We start from the raw sequence: 20499 nt of genomic DNA, 5'->3' as shown, positions 1-20499 counted from the left end.
TTGACCTTGTGTCCTGTTGGACCGCTGAAGCCGGCGGCATTTGAGGCTAAGCGGCCCGCCTTCCGTCGGCTTCACGCAACGAGTTGGGTTGCACGCGCGATACCTCCGTGTCTTCGGAACGAGATGCTTCGTCGCAAAAGGGCCAGATTGCAAGGTGGATAAGGGCTTCGGTTCGGTTCGGGGAGGAGAGACTCAGAAAAAAAGCCAACAGTATATCCTGTCCTCATTCCGGATTTTGTATCATTATCTCTTTTAATGACAACTTTCTGACGTCCGTCACCAGAAAACTACAACTCCCGCTTCCAAGTGCAACTAAAGAAAGCGGAACCACTCGTTGTCGGGTTTCCTTCGGATAATTCTGGGGGCGACAACACAGTGGCAGCAAGCAAGGCGCCGCATGCAGAGGACATCCCGGGTCAATTCTGCAAGGAATAACCAACGTCTCTCCTCATCGCGAAATCCCTCATCAACCTTTGGGTCGACAGGAAACTCTGCGATTCTTCTCCGTCACGTCAAAAACGTAATCGGACGGAAAGGGCCGCGCAATCAATTCACACCTCCCGCAGCACGTAGCAGTCATGGCATCATCCCTTCAACAGTGGAAGGCCGACAAGCCTTACCTCAACATCCACTGCGCGCTGGGTGAGGGGCCGTACCACGACAAGAAGAACAACCTCCTGCGCTTCGTCGACATCAAGAAGAAGCAGGTCCACATCGTCGACCTCGCCCGGGGCCCCGCGTCCCTGCGCACGCTGCAGCTCGACGTCCCCGTCGGCGTCACGACCGACATCGAGGGCGTCGACCCCAAGGACCGCATCCTGGTCGGCCTCAAGTATGGCATCGCCGTCCTCGACCTGCAGACGGGCAAGTACGAGTACGTCGGCAAGCCGCTCAACGAGCAGCGCAACGAGCGGCTGAGGGCCAACGACGGCGCCGTCGATCCTCACGGCCGCTTCTGGCTCGGTACCATGACGGATTTTGGGTTGGGCGATTTTCAGATTGAAGGTATGTCGCAGTAGCCAGCCAGCAGCGAGGGGAGAAGAGGTTGAAGCGGTCTGACGGACGTCACGACCCATGTTCAGGCGTGCCGCCCGTTGTCGTGACAACACACTTCTTCACCGCATATACTCCTCTAGCCCCCCCAAAGGCAAACACACAGCAGCTCTGAAGCCACCTCACGATACTAACTGCACCCAAAAGGCGCCCTGCACCGCTTCGACGGCACGTCGGGCAAGGAGGACGTCGTCAAGGGCCTCATGATCCCCAACTCCGTGGGCTGGTCCCCGGGCAACACGACCATGTACTTCACGCACTCCACCGAGCGCAAGGTGTACGCGTGGGACTACGCCCCCGCGGACGGCGCGCTCTCGCGCAAGCGCGTCTTCTACACGCACGACGGCCCCGGCGAGCCCGACGGCTTCCGCGTCGACGAGGCCGGCAACCTCTGGCACGCCGTCTACGGCGAGGGCCGCGTGCTCAAGATCTCCCCCGAGGGCGCGCTCGTCGGCGAGATCCTGCTGCCCACCAAGGCCATCACCTGCGTGCAGTTCGTCGGCACCGAGCTCTTCATCACGACGGCCTCGCTGGGCGAGGAGGAGGAGGCCACGCAGGAGCAGCGCGAGAACGGGGGCGCGCTGTTCCGCGTCGACGTCGGGGTCAAGGGGCTCGATTTCTTTGAGTTTAAGCTCTGAGCTGGCAGCATGTCCGCATGACGGGCCTCTTTTTCCAGGGTCGCTACGGAGCACTACGAGGGGAGGAGGGGGTGGAAAGTTCACGATGGAGTCAAGTGTCTCAGAAACTCCGGAGAGAAAGAAAGTTTTGATGGATTCGACGAGGGATGAGGTGACCCGGCGGGTTGTCAGGGTCCTTGACTGGTCACGATAGTAGAAACGTGGTTGGTGATGAATGACGAGAATGAAGCATACGACACCGCTCTTTGGGCTTTTCCTCCCCATCCCCTTCCCCCCTTTTGCCTCCTCCTCCGTCCTTGCCGCGCTTCGCAGTGCGGCGGCTTCCCATTTTTTCGCCGCTGCTAAAGAAAAAACTGTGTGTCGAGTCGTGTCGTGGTCTCTGAGTGGCTCCCCCCCTTCTGTTCCAGTCCCGGTCCAGACAAAGATCGTCAACACGACGCTGCGACGACACCTTCCGCAGAGCACACTCACATGAACCAATCCGTGGTGCAGCCAGCAGCATACTCAACAAAACCTCCTGCGCTTCCTGCGGCTTCACGATAATTTTTTTCGGGTTCGAAAAGCTGCTTCGTGTCTTTGCGTGTGTTTTATTGACTCGTGGCCATGTAAGTCGAGGGTTTGCTGGCCGGCTTCCTCTGCCATGCTGCATGTTGGCCCCCAACAAACCCCGTATAATTACACTAAAAAAGGACTGCAAGCAGCATGCAGGAGGCTCGCCTCACTTTCACACCGTCCAGGTGGAATTGCAGTTTGGGCACCAATGCCTAATGCCTCCGAGAGAATACATGTACACGTTTTTTCTGTCAGATTTACTGCACATTGTCACAGCTTCGTGCATACCCTTTCCCATCGCCGGGAACGTATGACAGCCAGCGAAAACGACGTGGGAACGACGCAGCTAGTGACGTCCGACATCGCTAGATGGGGCAAGCAAGGTAGAGAGGTAGGGTCGAGTAAAACCCAACCACACGCTGCACACGCCCACGCAATACAGACCACACGCCCGTCCGTCGCGTATCTGCATCTGCAGTCGACGTGGCAGGCCTCTCTCGTCCACGGCAGATTGTATCTGTACATGACACGCGCTCACGACCCTGTACCTCATACTTTTGTGCTCTTTTTTCACCTCTCGTCTGCTGTTCACAAGAGTCCACCCCGGTTTTTCCAGATCGGAGAATTAAAGTGGTTCCCACGAACGAACGACCGGGGGCCTGCCGCATCGTGCAGTTAGATCGGAGCCCGAGCCGCCATGTCATCCCATCCCATGCTGGCTTCGCCTGGGCCTGAAGAGGCCGGGACGCACGCGGGATGACCTAGCCCTAGGGGGGGTTCTGCACCTGGGGGGCAGTCTAGCCCGTACCATTCCTCCATCGTCGTCCATCCGGCCGGCCCCCCAATCCCCTGGTCTCCCGGGCATCAGCCCCGGATCCATGGTTGGCTTGCCGCTTACCGCCGCCGCCGCCGACGTTCGCCGCCACGGGTGTCGTGTCTGGCCCCCGCCTGTTCTGTCCGCCACCGCTGGTTTCTGCCCCGTCGTCTGCACTACTTCAGTGCGTACATGCGTACCGGGAACAGTTCCTTGGGAAAGCCACGCTGCAGCTCCGTCCTGATTAGGCGGAGACCCGCTTCCTCGAAGAGGCTGCGGAACTTCTCATCCACTCTGTGTGTTTGTTGCACTTGCGTCAGTCTATGCAGGTGTCTTGCATGCATCCGTATACACGGGCCATTGGGGGCAAGGAACAAGGAAAGAGGACGAGGAAACAGGGCCTGGCCGGCGTTTGATTCCGGCAGAAATTTTGCCACCGCGGTGGTTGGTGATGGAGTGTAAGGGACGAAAGCTCGGGAAGGATGAACGGGGCCGGGTATAGCGCATGCTAACTCACCTTGTCACGCTGCTGTCGACATCGTCGAACAGGTCAACACCGCTAGTGCTCAGGTTCTCCTTGACGACGATCACGCCGTCGGTGGGAGCAATGACCTCCTTGCAACGACGCAGGTAGGCAACGAGCTGCTCGTCGGTCAGGTGGCCGACGCACCATTGGTTCCAGACAAGGTCGTAAGCGGTGCCGTCGAGGGGCTTCCACTCCTCGAGACCAATGTTGAAGACGGACCCGACGCCCAACTTCTCCTGAAGAGCGGCGGTGAACTTGGCGATGGGTTCGACAATGTCGACTTGTTCAGCTACATCGAGCATGAGTCCCTCTGTGATGCGGCCGATGCTGGGGTTCGAGGGTCAGCAGGGATGGTCGTGACATGGTACGGAGACTTGGGTCGGGGAGACAAGGGCAGGGGGTGTATGTCAGAGGTACCGGTGAGAGGTTCCGACACGAGGAGGCAAAATGGAGAAGGCCCAGGGCGCAGAACAACGGGGTCAGGCGAGGCAAATCATTAGCTCGGCCCGCCTTGCAGTGTCGTTGTTGCGGTGGGTTAGGGGAGAGGTGATGGGCATGGGATGGCGAAAAGAAGGGGTAGGACTGAGAGGAAGTGAGAGGCGGTGAGGGAGTTGAGTGACGATATGGCGGTGAAAAGGGGAAAAAACGACGGGGGTCCGTGTATGTCGGTGGTGGTGGTGGTGGTGTTGGTGATGTGAGATGGTAGCAACCAGAACCAAACCAGCCGTCAACCTTCCGCCGGATACATGACACTTGAATGTAACGGGTACCGGATTGACGAAACCCTCGGGCCTGAGAACAATGACAAGAGAGAAAGCGAAGAGAGAGAAAAACTCACCCGGCCCCGCCTTCCAGAGCGCGGCTCACCGTCCGCAGACCGCTTTTCGTGCCGATGCCCAGCTTGGCCAGAAAGTTGCGCGAGCCCTGCAGGTCGACCTTGCTGATGTAGGGAAAACCACCCAGCATGCCGTTCACGTCGGCATCGATGCCCTGCCAGTAGGAACGGCCATCTTTGGCATTGATCTTGGCGTCGGGCGGCGGTGTGGTGGTGGTGGCTGCTGCTGATGCTGCGGACTGATCTCCCGCTGTTGAAGATACGGCCGTGGCTGCGGGTGCCGTTCCTTCGTCGCCGGGCATTGTGACGCACACGCACGCGCACGCGCAATCTAACTTGACTGCCTCGGAGGTGGTGAGTGGTGGGTGGCGGGCGGATGCAGCGTGGTGGTGAAGAAAGATCGGAGGCGGTCGGGAGCGGTATGACATTGTTGAAGAACCGCGCCGGAGCTGCAATGCACTGACGTACAGGAGGGGGACGCTTGATTGATGCATATGGTACATTATGCGGGCCATGCCGTGCTTAATGTGATAGATGGAAGAGATAGTCGTCTAAGCACTCCTATCTATCTAAACAGATGGAGATCCACTGATAAGGCTGATAAGACACGCCTGGCGCCCCGGTGCCTGGCGTCATCACGGAATGCCCCTAAAACTAAGGTTAACTTTGCAACCTTAGTACGCCCGCCCGCCCGGGGCCTATCGACGCCCACTGCGCGCAATAAAGTTGACCTAAATGCTTGCTGAATTTATCTGCACTAACGGGAGTTTCTTTTGCCTTTAATCTTCTTTATATCCATCTGAACCGCTTCCCCAAGCTTATCTCAGCTCATGCACCTGTCAGCCTTGCCCGTAAAAGCTACGTGGGATGCGCGACTCTCAACGTCCTTTCATCATGGGCGCGGGTGGTGACTACATGTCATCTGCGACTTCACGTCTCTCCCGCCGCGACATCAGCCAGTGCCCGTCTCTGATCTCAACTCTTGCATTGCTGCCTCATCTGCGCCCGAACAACAAGGTGCTTACGATCGACCGTTAATGCGGCCAGAACCGACCGCCTGGGACGCGCGGGCTCCTCGACGAGATGATTCACGTCGACAGATTCCGGATGGTTCCTCAGGCGACAGCTTCTCTTACACCAGTCAGGTGACTTGGACATTTCCCGTTTGGTAATTCTTGCGATGGCGCGATCAATGTTTGAAGGTCCGTCCAGACGACAGCAGCGTCCACAATCAAAGAAAAAAAAAAAGTCGCCGTCTCAAAAATAGGCCGTCGCTAGCGAACGGCAGCCATCATCTGCAGAACAATTGCTCCCATCGGCAATGTCAGAAGGACTGTCACCATCTCCAGATGAAGCAGATATTCCAAACCGGACCTCAACGAGGCAACTGTTCGTCTCCGCCGCGGGAGAGCAGGCGATCATAATGTGGAAACCCGGCTGCGACGTTCTTCGCGATGCGCTTTGGCGACTCCGGCAAAACTTGTCTCCAAACCACCACGGCTCAAACTTCCCGAAATACATCGACAGGCCACCGCCTGGCCCGTGTCTCGAATCGCAAAGATTTTCTTCCAAATCACCCAACCAAGCCGATGTTGGAGATCCAGTAGGCTCGCGAATCTGGGGTTGCCAAGACATGTAACCAACATGCAACCGCTGCAAACGGGCGTGGGATCCCTTTTGGAACAAAGAATCTGCAAATATCACGAGAAGGGGCAGACGTCCCTTTCTGTACAGGGCGTCACCCTGGATCCCTCGGCCACCGCCGTTGCACCTCAACGTCGACATCATGTGAAGCCCGTGGCGACACAGCCCGTTTCTCAGGTTCTGCGTGGTGCGGTCCAGGCTTTTTCGGCCAGCGAGGGCCTTGCGGCTGCATGCAGGCAGACTCGAAGCCGGGTCTTTCCTACACACTACCACGTTCTGATACTGGACCAGGGGGGGTCTGAACACCAGCAGACTGGGTCCCCTTTTCTTCCCCGCGGGGGCGGAACCTACGGATCGCGTGAGAGCTCGCCAGACAGGAATCCACTAGCAGTTCGAGGCAGTTGATGGCGCTCCCAATGGCTCGGTATTCCGGCAGGTTTTGTGGCGCATTCTGCTACTGAGGAGTACCGCCTGCTTCCCAAACCTAAGCCTTCCAGTGTCAAGAAAGCTTGATTGACAGCGGCGATCGACCTGGACCGGCACTGTCTACCCGCGACGCGTCAGTCTTTTGATCCTTTGCATCGCGAATATGCAAATTTTCATCGAGCTTTACTCGGCGACGAAGAGATCCGGAATTGGATCGAGCTCCATTGGGGGCCGGACGCTAGCGTCATGGGCAAGTATGCTTAGGCAGGTATGCTTACTTGACATCACCATGTCCTGGTCATTTGTAAACTGGGAAGATAAACGGTTCTTGACAGAAGTTACAATGTGCGTAATCCTCCAAGGGAACGGCTGAACTTCCAGCCTATCGAAAGCCTTCGTTCTCGGTGTCGAGTCGTGGATGGCAATGCAACGAATGGCTCTGGGCAGAAAGCGAAGCCAGGTCGGACGAGGCGAGGTGGTTTGAGGCGGTTTGACTTTTCTCGCCTCCTTGCAAGATGTTTTGCAGCTTGTGGCCCCGACGCCTTCGGGCCAGAAAGCTTACTGCCTCAAACGTGGTGAGGACTGCAAGGGGGGATCTTGCAAAAAGGCACGAGCCAGACAAGGGCCGATCACCCGCGGCTGTGGTTATACCAGCGTGTGGGCTCCTGTTCCTCCTGCTTGGTCGCTGAGACCAGGCCAGGGGCGGCCATACAGATGAGAGCGCATTCGAATCAAGCATGAATAACCTTAGCTGGCGCTGTGGGGGTCTTTTCTCGTCTGCAGAGCATGATACGCGAGGAGGAAAAAAAAGAAAAAGGAGAGATAGGGTGAGGGAGACTGGCGACATCGGACGAAGGATTAGAGTTTCGGTTGCTTCGAGCACCTTGCCCCTTTGAAGGTCTGGATGTAAGGGACTTTGGACGACGATGGACCGAGTTCCGAAACACGACTCTGCGGTTGGCCTGACTCAACGGTGTTGCTATTCTGAATGATGCGATGAGAGAGGCAGCAGCAGCAGATGCACCATCTACACAATCCGGTCTCTTCACGCGAATCCTTGGAGTGGCTCAGCACATCGTGCCTGGACATTGACATCTGTCTGCCCTTGGGCTTGGGGGTTTCAGGCTCTCGGTCACCCTCTCTCGACATGTTCCGCTTCACGCCACTCTCGGTCTGGTCGAGGTCCTTGTTTGGGACGAGAGGCGGGTGAGTACATAAAGGCTTCAACCCATCCTCTCTCTTGGCGGTTCTTGGATTGATTCGACGGCAGGCCTCACAATACCAGATTTAATACATACATTCCCTTACAACCAATTTCAGTTCATCAAATCGACCGGGTTCGATTATCTAATTCACCAATAACTTCGGTTCACTTCAGTCCAACAAAATGAAGTTCCTCACATTCTCCCTCTTCCTCGCTTCGACACTCGTTAGCGTCAGCAGTGCTCCCGCCGATGTTGATAGCAGGGCTGTCACGTAAGTCACAGTTGCAGTATCTCTCCGAACATCACTAACACGCATCGCAGTTTCACCAACTATGATCAGCAGTTGCAGGAGCGCGACCAGGAGCCCCGCGGGGTTTCCGTCCCCTCCTTCAACGGAGTTGAGACCACCAGCGGTGTGATCGCCGACGTTCAGGACGAGGAGGAGGCCGTCCCCGTCCGCGCCCGCCAGCTGCTCAAGAAGAAGAAGGGCAAGAAGGGAAAGAAGGCGAAGAAGGCGAAGAAGGCTAAGAAGGCGAAGAAGGCCGCCAAGGCCAACGCCGGTGCCGCGAAGGCTAAGGGCAAGGCTACTCCTGCTGCCGGTGCTGCCAAGGGCAAGGGCGCCGCTCCCGCTGCCGGTGCTGCTGGCAAGGGTAAGGGAGCTGCTCCCCCCGCTGCCGCCCCGGCTGGTGGTGCTGCGGCCAAGGGCAAGGGAACCAACCCGCCCGCCGCTGCTCCCGCCGGTGGTGCCGCTGGTGCTCCTCCCCCAGCTGCCCCGGCCGCCGCTCCTCCTGCTGCTCCTCCTGCCGCTCCTCCTGCTGCCGCGAAGCCCGCTGCTGCTGCTCCCGCCGCCGTCGCCCCGGCTCCTGTCGCTCCCGCGCTCCCCGTCGCCAAGCCCAACTAAGCTACCTGCTTTTTGCGGTGTTGGAGGGGTAATGGAAGGGTTGCCGGCACTGGTGCCGGTTGCTTGATTCACGAGGGCTACGGAAAGCAGAGTACCAGGACAGTTTACGGACTACTGGATCTGTAACGATATGACCAAAAAGCTTATTCTACACAGGACGTCCGGTCCAAGGGGTTCTCCAGCCATTTGGCTTAGACCGGCGCTGTACGAAGGGTTCAGGGGTAGTTGAGACCGGAGCGCGGAAGTACATAGCCACGACGAGCAATTCAAGCGTCAGACGATTTCTTTCTCAATGGTCATGTGTTTGGTGATTTCGTTTGCAGTCTTCTCGGAATCGGGTCCGTATTGGACCCAGTGACATCAACAACACCGTGATCCGATAGGTATGACACGAGATATCTTGGCGCTATGATGCCAATTATAGGGGTTTATCGTTTCATGGGTTGCCCGTCCACAGAAACATGTTTCGTGTGTTGGTCAATGCTCGGGCGCATGCGGGTAATACGCCATGTACGTGGCGGTCGTCTCGTCTCTTTGCGTGCGAAAAGCGTAAATCGGTGCTGAGTGGGTGTGGTCTATTCGAACAAGAACGCGACGGAAAAAAGAAGGTTGGCACAAGACGGGCCTCCATCTCTCCGGAATCTGATCGACATTGCGAATGCAACCCTCTCTGATGGGTTTTGCGGAGTGGATGGCGGTCCATTCGGACATTGAATCACAATCGCACAATTCTGTTTGAGTGGAATCGACGGGACTTGGCGACATATCTGACAGAGGCGCTTCGCTTCGCCCCTCGCGCGCAAACATGTTGCCTTTTTGGAAACTGTTCCGGGATGGGCTCTGATGACCGAAATGCTCCGGCCGATCCACCCGGGAGCCCGGCCTGCGGTGAGCCAATGAGCACCCCTCGTCAACGACTCAAGCCTTTGACGGGAATCCTTTCGCTTCCCTTCCCATCCGAGCGTTTTTTTTTCTTCTTCTGCTCCATCATACCTGATCCACCGACCAACGTCGAGTCCACTTTTCCTTGGTGTTTTCTCTCTTTTCTCCCGGCCGTTCTCCACTGAACTAGCTCATCGTCTCCAGTCTCGTGCTCATGCGAAGAAAAATCTCTTCGCCGGCCCCCTCCTAGCGTCTTGAGCAGGTTCTGCTTCGCGTTTTCCAACAACCCCTCGGCTCTTTCAGCTGAAGCGGCCGGTTGGCCCAATGGCAAGGCGTCTGACTACGATTCATCGTGCAATCAGGAGATTCTGGGTTCGACCCCCAGGCTGGTCAAGTTTCTTTTTGTTGCGTCTTGGCGGCACGGTGATGTTTTTCATGATGCCTGCTACACACTTGTTTCGACATTGGTCCTTGTTTGCCATCAGTGTACACAGAATTATCTGCCATATTTGTCTCTTTCAGCTTATTGTTCCTTGAGAAGGACGTTGGTCGTCATCAAATATTCAACGACGTCGAGTCAATTCCTGCCCGTGGAGAAATAACGATAAGCTTAAAAAGGTGACAGAACTCAGTGAGGCGCTAGTCAGAAGTTACCACAGAGTTTGATCTCGCGTGGCCCGTCGCGTGCTGCGATGTGGCCTTCGCCCTGCATAAACTCAAGCCGTCATTCTGAGCTTGTTCGCCAGACGTCATGACTTGGAAGGGGTATCTTGGTCAACGAAATGGCCCGCGCTGGCAGAACTTGTACACAGTTTGATGAGCTGTGGTGAGAATTATTACTATCTATGAAGCGAAGGCATTGCGAAGGCATTGAGAAAGGAGGAGTTCAGCGACCGATGAATTCTGCGGCAACCTGGCGACCGACTGCCTGAGCGCTGTGTCCGAGGCCTTCCCCTCTGATCGCATCAAGGGTCCAGGGGTCTCCTCGGCACCGTCAAGGTTCAACTTCGGTTGGCGTTAGAGATGTCTTATCCCCGAATGTCCTCTTGAATCTAGGAGCATACCCTCGGATGACTTTTGCTGTCGCAGTGCGCGCAACCTCACTTATGCAATACCACAAGCTTTTGCTGCTTTCCTGTCTCATACCAAATCAAATTCGGTTGCACGCTTCACGTTGCCAATCGCACGAATTTAGGGTAGTGTTTCACTCTCTTTGTATTTCTCTTTTGCGTCTTCTACCACTCATCCGGTTGAACCAATGCTCCAAGTCTATACTTCTCGTGGGTTTGCTCGCATGTCTATGCTACTACTGTTGGTCGGCGTTCCGACCCTGTCTGGCCTCCGATGGCTCTTCGGCTTTCTATCTCATGACTTTTCACAGCTCCGCGCTAAGACACAAGCTGTAAAAGTTTAAATGTTCTTCTTGAGCCAGGTCAAGCTCAAAGAATTGACGTTTAGGACCCTCGACGCGTACTATGGTCTCACCCACAGTCACTGGCACCTGGTTCCAATCAACGAATGCGACCTTCTTTTCGTTATCGTCTAGGTATAACAAGACATAGTACTTTAGACGCGAGACTTTGACGAAGGATGCTGTCTTTTCCCCAGGTTGTACTTGAACACGCAGCGCAAAGGCCCCGCGATCATCATTTGCCTGGCGAGCTCGCTCGATTTCCAACGCTTCCGCGAGAATGAACGGCTGCTTGAGGTAAGCAGGTGGTAGCACTACGTACCATCTCTTGTGAAAAATGTCTGCAAGTGCCCATATCGCCATCTTGGTTGGACCGTTGACGTCCACGGTGATGCCGTTGCAGCGATCCAGAAGCCAGCGGATAGCGACTTCATTGGTTTGTGGGGTGGTTGAGAGTATCTGTGTTAATCGATTTATCGCGGCAACGAATTCATGCTCATGCGTATCTAGGTCTCCCTGCCGGATCATGTGGTGGAGCAGGATGAACAGCTGGCCTACTACTTCCGCGCTGCTCCAATCCTATTTGGATGTAGAATGATTTGGCGTCCACGTGGTCTCGATAGACCATCGGCACTGGCAAGACCCTTGATCTGCTTCCTTATCGTCTGCTCCCACATCGTCCTTCGAAATGGCTTTCACAAGTTCCTTTTCAAGATTGTCTTTCTTGTCTAGGAAGAACTTTTCCCAGTTGTTGATCTTGTTTGTTAGAGTTTCGTTCTCTCTTACCAAGGATATATTATTGCTCTCGAGTTCCTGGACCTGTCTTCGGAGACCGGCAGTCTTGGGAGGAGCCATGGTTGACGTGAATAGGCAAGTCGCAGCACTCAGTGTCGTTCCTCAGCTCGAGTTTGGGCTTCGTGTAAACTGATGGCGATTGACTTCCAAAGCAGCTATTGTTTCCGAGGTCAGGTATCCTGGTATGAGTGATGTCAGTACTTAATCGCCGCCTTGTCCGCTCATTTTACTGACCTATGCACTGAGATCTGCTGGAAAAGTCTTGTCGTGAAGGTCTGTGGTCAGTTGGATGATGTTTCTGGTCGTTGCCTGCGGGAGGTGTTTCTGGAAGATACGACTGGTTTTGGTCGAGTCCCAGAGATACTTAAGGAGAAGGGAAGCAGGTGGCCATTGGGAAGTTACCTGAAGCGCGACTACTTAGTTAAGAGCGGGATATTGCCTCATCTGCGCGACCTTGATCTGGGCCCTTCCTTATTTGCGAGGTCCTCCTGCTTCCAAAGTCTATCTGGCTTTCGACCACACCTTCCATCAGATGTCATCTCCCAACAAGAGCTCATAACACATTGACGACGGCAGTCACCTCGGACACGACGAAGACAACAGACAATATAGAGACCACAAGTCCACACTGGATTAAGGGTTTGCTGTGCCATCACATGGTCGAATATCTCCTTGGGTTCTCGTGCGATTAACCCCCCGGCAAGAATCACCAACAGGGACGCAGTTTACCGTGGCGTCCCACCTTTCCTCGTGTGCCGTCCAAAGAGACCTGCTGTCCTGGGGCCTGCCGTCTTAGCACCTGCCAAAGTGACTCCTGCCAAAGATCCGAATCGAGATATCACGACATGACATGGCCAACACTACCCATTTAGAATGGTCCTCTTGAAAACCCGTACAACCTGACGCTGTATTCCAGCAATTGACCGCCTTGGGGAACGGTCTATTCAATTTAGGCCTGTATTGTTTAAACAAGTCATATTCTTTGTCAAACGCATACCTAGGAAGACACATGGTGTGTACTGAGACTATGCTTTCTCTCGCCATTGTATGTTTGTTTCCCTCACTCTCTGTCAACATGATCTATCGGTCCGTCAAAATTCCCCAATGCTTCAGCCAAAGACCAACACTGTTAGCAACCGCACGGAGCCCCTCAAGTACTGCATGTCATGGTGTTGAAGAAAAATCTGAAAATCACTGCCTCTCGCTCTTTCCATTACTTCTGCTCAAATTCTTGCCATTACGTATCTCGCGTTATATGTTTCCTGAGCACTCTCTGAACCTTTCTGTGAAAACAGCCGGCACTCTCCAGGTGTCTTTGAGATACAGCTTTTAAAAGAGTAGAATCAGTGAACCACTGACTACCTAGTCGTTCCTTCTTTTTGATGTCCTGGTGATAGCTTCACCCCTGAGGACCCCACAAAATCCCACCTCTCTGCTCTTCTGACTTCCTCTCCCACAGCAACATTTACTATTCACCATCAGGCCCCCATCATCCACTCTCAGGAACTGAGAAGGCTGCACATTGGTGCTTTTCGTCACTGCGCTTTCTTTGCTGCCGCACCCCACGAATTAAATAATTTTCTCTTTGCACTCCGGTTTCCACGACACCACATCTCCCCAAGTCTTTGACATTGCATCTTTACTTCTCACAAAACGACCAAATAAACGCTACCTGGAGTGAGAAGACAAGCTGATACCGGGGCCGCAGCTTCCTTAATTCCTCCTTACCTGCAGTCCTCGACCCAGCCTACAAATATCACCCTTTTTGTTCTCAACCCCCCACACCAGACTCTCCTCCACAACGTTTAATCAATCAGCTCCCGACTTTCAACCACTCAGCTGAAGACCGGTTCGTCCAGACGTACGAAAACAAGATCGAAAGGGACTGGCGTGTCGTTCCTTCCTTCCTCAACCCCTTGGTTATTTCACCTCATCACCAGCCATAAATATTAGTCACCCGCTTCGACTCTCCCACCACCATACCTCAACACAACATCACAACCACACAAAGTGATTCACCACAACAACAATATTCGCATTTACCATCCACCCGGTATATATCGACGACCACCCACCAACGTCATCCTTCCAATCCCTCACCCGACAACCGCCACCATGGTCAATACCAAGTCTCCCGAGCTGGTCGAATACCACCAATTCCTCATCAACCGCATTCCCTCCAACGTCACTGACGCCTTCCGCATGGCCATTATCGACGTCATCGAGCAGCGCGTCGAGTTCCCCGACCCCAACGACTGCAACCTCCTGTGGTACATCCAAAACGAATACGAAAACGACCGCGAGCCCAAGGCCGCCGAGGTCGTCGCCCTGGCCCTGTGCTACGAGAAGGGCGCCATCGAAGGCGGCATCTACGACATCCAGCAGAAATACTATGCCAAGCACTCCGACCTCGCCCACAACATCCACAAGTGGACCATCGCCGGCATCTCCGGCCAGCCTGTCCAGGAGACGGATGAAAGCGGCACCGCTTCTCCTGACGCCGAGTTTGCCGACCTTTATGCTTCTTTCAAGCAGCCTGATCCGTCCGTTGATCTGTTAAATGATCCGCCCGAGAGCTCCAAGGCCAAGGGAAAGCGCAAGGCCTCTGACGAGGACGATGAGGCCGCCAAGCGCACCCGGCTGTCTCACCTCTCTCACAACGACTACACTGACAACGAGGACACACCCCTCCTCAACAAGCTCATGGCCAGCGTCTTGGCTCCTCCCAAGAAGTCCTCCAAGAAGGGCAACCCCAAGACCGCTGCTTCCTCCTCCCGCAACCAGAGCCAGGACGCCAACCCCGGCCCGACCGCCGCCCTGATGGTGACCTCCTTTCCCCGCGTTCCCATGACCAGCAGCCAGGCTGCGACTTCCGATAGGAACAACACGGGTCAACGCCAGATGCCCGTCACCCCCAACGCCGGCTCTCGCCGCACTAGAAGCAACCCCGTAGAGAACCTCGAGGCGGCCAAGACAGCCCAGACCCAGGCAATAATCGACGTCCTCCACAAGCAGGCCACCGACAAGCTGGCCCACGCTGAGGCTCTTCGCAAGGAGAACTCTGCCGCCCTCGACCAGCAGCCCGCCGACATGGACCTGGCTGCTCTGACCGAGCACGTCACCCGCACCAGCCGCCTCAACTCCCGCATCCACTCCTACCATGAGAGCGCCATCAAGGATCTGAGCGAGGCCGTCCGCCTCCAGCGGGAGCAGGACAATGCCTCCTTCAACCGGCTCAACCACATGGAGAGCATCCTCAGCGTGATCGGTAGTGCCGCCCGCTGCACTCTCAGCCGCACCCACGAGTCTGAGAACTGAACGAGCACGTCCGTCAAAGAAGCAGCTTGTACGAACAAAGGATTTGGAACCATGCCCGGCTTTTTGAGATGATGGGCGATTTTGATTTTTTGCAGGTTGATTTGAAGATTGGAGAAGGCTTGGCAGGTAATGAAGTTGGTTCGGAAAGCTCAGGAGTATTCAAGGCGTTGGACAAGGATTCAGATACCCAGGAAGGGGATTGTTTTTCGCAAAGCTAGATAGATCGGGCCAGACCTTGCTGAATACACTGCATTGAATGAGAAGCTTTTACTCATGATGTTGTTGGTATACTGTGGTGCCTGAATGTTAGACTACTCATTGTCATATGCTTGCTGTGAAGAAATACCACTGTTGCCTCTAGTATGGAATGCTGATGAGCTGTAGGCAGGATGGCTTGAACAGACGGAACTCTCGAGAAATAATTGAAACGAGAGATCAATTAGTTCTTTCTCTAATAAACCCTAATGGGCTACTTTACAAGCTTGCTCTACCCAAAAAATGAGAGGTATTGATCGCTCTATATCAATGATGATGCTCCCCAATCCATAAAACTCCGGAACAAACAGATAAAAGAAAGACATAACAAGAGAATAAGAAAAAAAGAAAAGAAATTAGTGATTACAACAGAAAATTTACTTCTCTTCCCACCCCATGTACTTTGTTGGCAGACAACAGTTTTTGTTGTCATCAAAAGCAGCGCTGAACTTTTTTCATCTTCTCCTTTTTTTAGAAGCAGGTACCCCATTCCGGCTGGCAGCCGTTGAACGCGTAGCAATTGCTATTGTTCCAAACCCACACCTTTGTAGTCGCACATTGACCTTTACTCGTGCAGCAAAGACCCGTCCCGCACTTTTGTCCCAATGTCGAACCACAGGAGTCACCGACGTTGTTGACGACCTTGACGACCTTGGCCGTCTGCGAAGGGGCAGCGGAGGAGGACGTCGTGGTGGATGTCAACAACGTGGAGGAGCTGAAGATGCTGCTGCTGCTGCTGCTGCTGCTGCTGCTGCTAGAGGACTGAACGCTGCTACTGGTATCGCTGCTGGAACTGCTGCTACTACTACTAGAAGACTGAAGGCTGCTGCTGGTGACGCTGCTAGAAGACGAGCTGCTGGGGCTGCTACTAACAACGGCATCGGGAGAAACGACAGCACTACTGGTAATGATGACAGAGGAGCTGACAACGACATCCGGAACAACGACAGGACTACTAGTAACGACAACAGACGAACTGACAACGGCACCAGTAGAAACAGAAGCACTACTGGTAGTGACGACCGTTGAGCTACCAGTGGCATCAGCAGAAACAAAAGTACTACTGGTAGTGACAATAGTCGAGCTACCAATAGCATCAGCAGAAACGGAAATACTACCAGCAGTAACAACAGTCGAGCTGCCAATGACATCGGCAGAAACGGAAGCACTAGTAGTGACAACAGAAGAGCTACCAATGACATCAGCAGCAACCGAAGCACTGCTAGTAGTAGCAACAGTCGAGCTGTCCGTGATGGTCGATTGGGACGAAGGTACGGTCGAGGTATTACCTGGCAGAGGTGGTTGCTGCGGAGGAAGAGCCTGAGAAGTAGTGTTAGCAGAAGGTAAGATAGAAGAGGTCAGCGTCGATGCGCTTGTGACCTCGGTTGACATACCACATGTGCCGAAACTGGATTGACATCCAGTGCCACAGTGAAGATCAGTGCTACCGCAGTAGCCGTAAGCCGAGCAACAGTTTCCAAAGGTGGAGCCCTGGCAGGTCTCCGATCCCGAGGTGCCCGTGTTGCCGCACTTTCCATCAAGAGACACGTTCACATCCGAGCCGGTGCCAGAGCACTTTCCGAAGCCGCTCTGGCAGCCCGTATCGCAGTGAGCGGTGGTGTTACCACAGTAGCCGTAAGGCGAGCAGCAGTCACCAAAGTTGGTACCCAAGCAGTTGAAGCCTTTGGTGCCACCGCAAGAGCCGTCGCTAGAAGGGTTGGTGTTGGTAGATGCCGAGGCGGAAGCAGTGCGAGTACCGCTGGCTTGGCCTGCAGCGGAGCTTGCTGCGGAACTTGCGCCGGACGCGGAGCTCTGGCAGCTACCGAAGAGAGACTGGCAGCCAGTACCGCAGTGGGCATCGGTGTTACCGCAGTAGTTGTACTGAGAACAGCAGGTGCCTCCAGAGTAACCGACACAGCTCTTGCCCGCCGCGGCACCACATGAGCCATCGCTGGTGGCCGGGAAAGTAGAGCTTGCGAGAGGAGCAGAGGCAGAGGCGGTACCGGCAGAGCTGGCGCGGGAGCTGGAGCCGGCCACGGCGCTCGCGGTGCCGCTGGGAGATGTGGCGTTGACAGAGCTGCCACAGGTACCGAAGACACTCTGGCAGCCAGTGCCGCAGTGAGCATCAGTGCTTCCACAGTAGTTGTACTGGGAGCAGCAGCTGCCCTGCGAGTAGCCAATACAAGTTCTGCCGTTGTTGCTACCACACTCGCCATTGTCGGAGACGGGAAGGGTGGAAGAGGGGAGAGCAGCGGTGCCAGTGCTGGAACGAGAGGCAGATGACGAGCCCGAAGCCGTGCCGCTGGCCGTGGATGAGCCAGACTGGGCGGAGACGGAGCCAGAAGCCGATGCAGAAGAAGACGCTGAGCCGGTGGACGAGCCGGAGACGGATGCAGCAGTGGCGGAGCCGGTGGAGCCGGTAGAAGAACCGGAGGCAGAAGAAGTAGAACGGGAAGTAGACCCGGAAACAGAGCCTGAAGTAGAGCCCGAGACTGAAGATGATCGAGTCAGAGAAGAAGTTCCTGTGCGAGAAGTAGACCCGGTGGTGGCAGCAGTGACGCTTCCGGTAGCGGAAGTGCGAGAGCTGGAACCAGTGCTGCTACGAGTGCTCGAGCTGGAACTGGTGCGCGACGTGCCAGTGCTGGAACGCGAGCTGGAGCTAGAAACCCGCGAGGACGAGCTGGAACTCGTGCGAGCGGTCGACGAGCTGCCACGCGAAGAAGAGCTGGTGCGCGAGGAGGAGCTGCTGGTGCTGCGACGAGAAGTAGATGAAGTCCTACCTGTGCTGCTGGAGCCGGCGTTGCTTCCGCAGTTACCAAACTTGGACTGACAACCTGATCCGCAGTACGCGTTGGTGCTACCACACCAGCCGTTGACGGAACAGCAGTTTCCAAAACTAGATCCAAGACAGGTGTTTCCGCTGGTTCCACCGCAGGAAGCGTCAGTTGAGACAGCCAGGGACGTGGAGGTGGGAAGGGTGGTCGCGCCACCGGTAGAGAAAGCTACAGTCGTGGTCTTGGATGCCGTGCTAGCGCAGACCGCGGGGCTCGATGCGGTGATGTTGAAGTTGTAACCGGGGTTGCCGCGACGGTACCAGTTCTCAACGGGATCGCCCAAGCACTCGCCAACGGTAACGGCCCTCCAGCCGTTGGCAACGACGGAGTCCAGAATGTGAGGAGTAAGAACTTGGGCAATCTGCTGGTGAATGTCGTGCTCGATGTGCAAGTAGGAGCCGTTACAAGGAGACTTGGCCAGCATGGCTTGGTCCCACAGGTTGACGCTGACACCGATCTGGCTCGGGTCGGTGTGCAGGTAACCCTGAGTGTCGAGATCAAAGTAGGTGATGTGGTAACCAAGGTCGGCCATCTGTCCCTGGCACTCGGATCCGCAGATGGAGTAAGGAGGACGCATGTAAGTAGGGTAGAAGCCCAAAATGTCGGTGAAGGCGATCTCGTTGTACACCATCTGGTTCTTGCGTTGGGACAGTGTCAAGGAGTCGAGGTTCTCGTGAGACCACGTGTGGCTGGCGACCTGGTGGCCCTCGGCAATCATGCGCTGCTGTTGTCAGATCTCTGCCAGATTACGGCCACGTTTGGGGGTCTTACCTGAATGGTGCTAACGTAGTTGGCGTTGATCATACCCTTGCCGATGTTGTTACCAGTGATGAACCATGTTGCAACAGCACCGTGGGCCTTGAAAGCATCCAGCATGCCATCAGTGTAGAGGTACGGGCCGTCGTCGTAAGTGATGGCGACATCACCGTCGTTGACGCAGTTGTAGATGCCAACACCGCCGTAGGGAACGCTACCAAGCTTGGGTCTGGCGTCGTTGGAAGTGTCGGGGCCGCTTGGCCTTTGGTTGCCGTCGCAAGCAGGGCCGTAGCTGATTTGACAATCGGGAGAGTTGCAGTAGGCAGGACCTTGACCACACCATCTATCCAAGGTTAGTACCCAATTGCGTGCCGGAGAAGGATTGCAACATACCCTGAGGCCGAGCAGCAGTCGCCCGGGTTGCAAGCTCCGTATGTCGGGCCGCACTGCGATCCGTCTCCCACCGCGATTCCGGAGGGCAGGGCCTGTGTCTGGCCGGATGTCTGTCGGGCTTCGAGGGGGCTTGTCGCGTCTCCACGGGGTTTGAGTGGCACTGATGGAGGGTTCCATGCCTCGTACGCCGCACGCTTCTGTCGCAACTCGTTGGGCCCACCGCGTCCCCAGATAACGTTCATATGAGGCTCATGCTCATCGTGGCCATGTGCCTGAGCAAATTCCAACCCAGTGAGGGAGGCGAGGAGGAGGGGAGACCAACGCATTGTGGCTCGCTGTATTAGACAAAACTAAGATATGAAGTATAGTGAGTGGTGCAAAGAAATAAAACGAAAGGGCTAGGAGATAAAAGAATGACTCCAAGCTTCTTGTAGGGACACTGAAGCACCTTGATAGAGGATACCGAGAAAAAAGCCCCCATGATTCAAGCGCGGCCATCGAAGTTATATACAGCATGGGAGGCGTCAAGGATGAAGTCGTGGCATCAGAAACGGCGTCACATTCTCCACAACATGGTTGCTGATGAACGCAAAGAAGCACCCCCCACCCCCCTCAGGGAGGCTCGAGCAGTGATGGATGGAAATTAGAGGGTCAAGAGGCGAGGCCGCCAAGTAGCCGGGTCGGGAAAGTTAGCGTGGCGTCAAAGATTCTCGATCACCATCTGGACGGTAAGGAGTAACGAACTCATCGGCATGGAATCGCCGTGATGTGCGCGCCTAGCCTTAGACACGCTGCAAACCGGTCCACCCGTTCTGAAGAAATTCATTGAGCTCGTCGCCAAGAGCGAAAGCGATAAAGATGCCATGGTAGTGTTCAGGTGAGACCATACCAAAGGCAGCGAGACGGGAATAGGAACTGATGAACCGATGGGGACGGTAAGTGAACACGAAAGAAACGCGGTCAGAGCGGGCTGGGCGACAAGCCACCGGTTGCGACTGTGACTGTGGGAGGAAACGCCAGGACGAGCCGAAGACGCCAGTGGCTGTACGGGGCCGCACCGACGGGTTCGAAGAGGCTCGAGGGGTGTGGAATGCCACGCCGTGGTCACATCGTTGGACCCTTCTGGACGTCCGCTATGAAAGGCGAACGAACGGAGCGAGTTGTGGAGGTTGTCGAAGGAACAAGAAAGAGAGCCGATCACGGACAAGCCTGGTCGGGCGCGCCACAAGACATCACCCGTTCTAAGGCTGTCTTGGGAGCC

At 55.4% G+C, this 20499-nt stretch overlaps 5 protein-coding genes across 5 annotated transcripts; 2 read left to right on the top strand and 3 right to left on the bottom strand.

Annotated features, from left to right (window-relative positions):
- Positions 1-578: 578 nt before the first annotated feature.
- CGR1 (Cell growth-regulated gene 1 protein) lies at positions 579-1691 on the top strand (the record flags this gene model as incomplete). Its single annotated transcript, XM_036638321.1, has 2 exons — positions 579-1005; positions 1201-1691. The coding sequence occupies 2 exons, from the start codon at positions 579-581 to the stop codon at positions 1689-1691; spliced, it is 918 nt and encodes a 305-aa protein (XP_036496991.1).
- Positions 1692-3233: 1542 nt separating this feature from the next.
- On the bottom strand, positions 3234-4720 carry tae1 (Alpha N-terminal protein methyltransferase 1; the record flags this gene model as incomplete). The annotated part of the gene is made up of 3 exons (XM_036638320.1): positions 3234-3351; positions 3575-3910; positions 4422-4720. The coding sequence occupies 3 exons, from the start codon at positions 4718-4720 to the stop codon at positions 3234-3236; spliced, it is 753 nt and encodes a 250-aa protein (XP_036496988.1).
- A 6131-nt stretch (positions 4721-10851) lies between these two features.
- On the bottom strand, positions 10852-11415 carry CGCS363_v006470 (uncharacterized protein; the record flags this gene model as incomplete). The annotated part of the gene is made up of 1 exon (XM_036638319.1): positions 10852-11415. The coding sequence occupies one exon, from the start codon at positions 11413-11415 to the stop codon at positions 10852-10854; it is 564 nt and encodes a 187-aa protein (XP_036496989.1).
- Positions 11416-13797: 2382 nt separating this feature from the next.
- On the top strand, positions 13798-15000 carry CGCS363_v006469 (uncharacterized protein; the record flags this gene model as incomplete). Its single annotated transcript, XM_036638318.1, has 1 exon — positions 13798-15000. The coding sequence occupies one exon, from the start codon at positions 13798-13800 to the stop codon at positions 14998-15000; it is 1203 nt and encodes a 400-aa protein (XP_036496398.1).
- A 726-nt stretch (positions 15001-15726) lies between these two features.
- On the bottom strand, positions 15727-19564 carry CGCS363_v006468 (putative peptidoglycan-N-acetylglucosamine deacetylase; the record flags this gene model as incomplete). The annotated part of the gene is made up of 3 exons (XM_036638317.1): positions 15727-18810; positions 18861-19188; positions 19239-19564. 3 exons carry the CDS (start codon positions 19562-19564, stop codon positions 15727-15729), a joined length of 3738 nt encoding a protein of 1245 aa, XP_036495434.1.
- Positions 19565-20499: the final 935 nt, after the last annotated feature.

Source organism: Colletotrichum siamense (assembly GCF_013390195.1).
Source record: "Colletotrichum siamense strain Cg363 chromosome Unknown KSG_Cg363_contig04, whole genome shotgun sequence".
NCBI classification, from domain to species: Eukaryota; Fungi; Ascomycota; class Sordariomycetes; order Glomerellales; family Glomerellaceae; genus Colletotrichum; species Colletotrichum siamense.
Note: the sequence above shows the minus strand (reverse complement) of the source record. Positions and strands in the feature narration are given on the sequence as shown.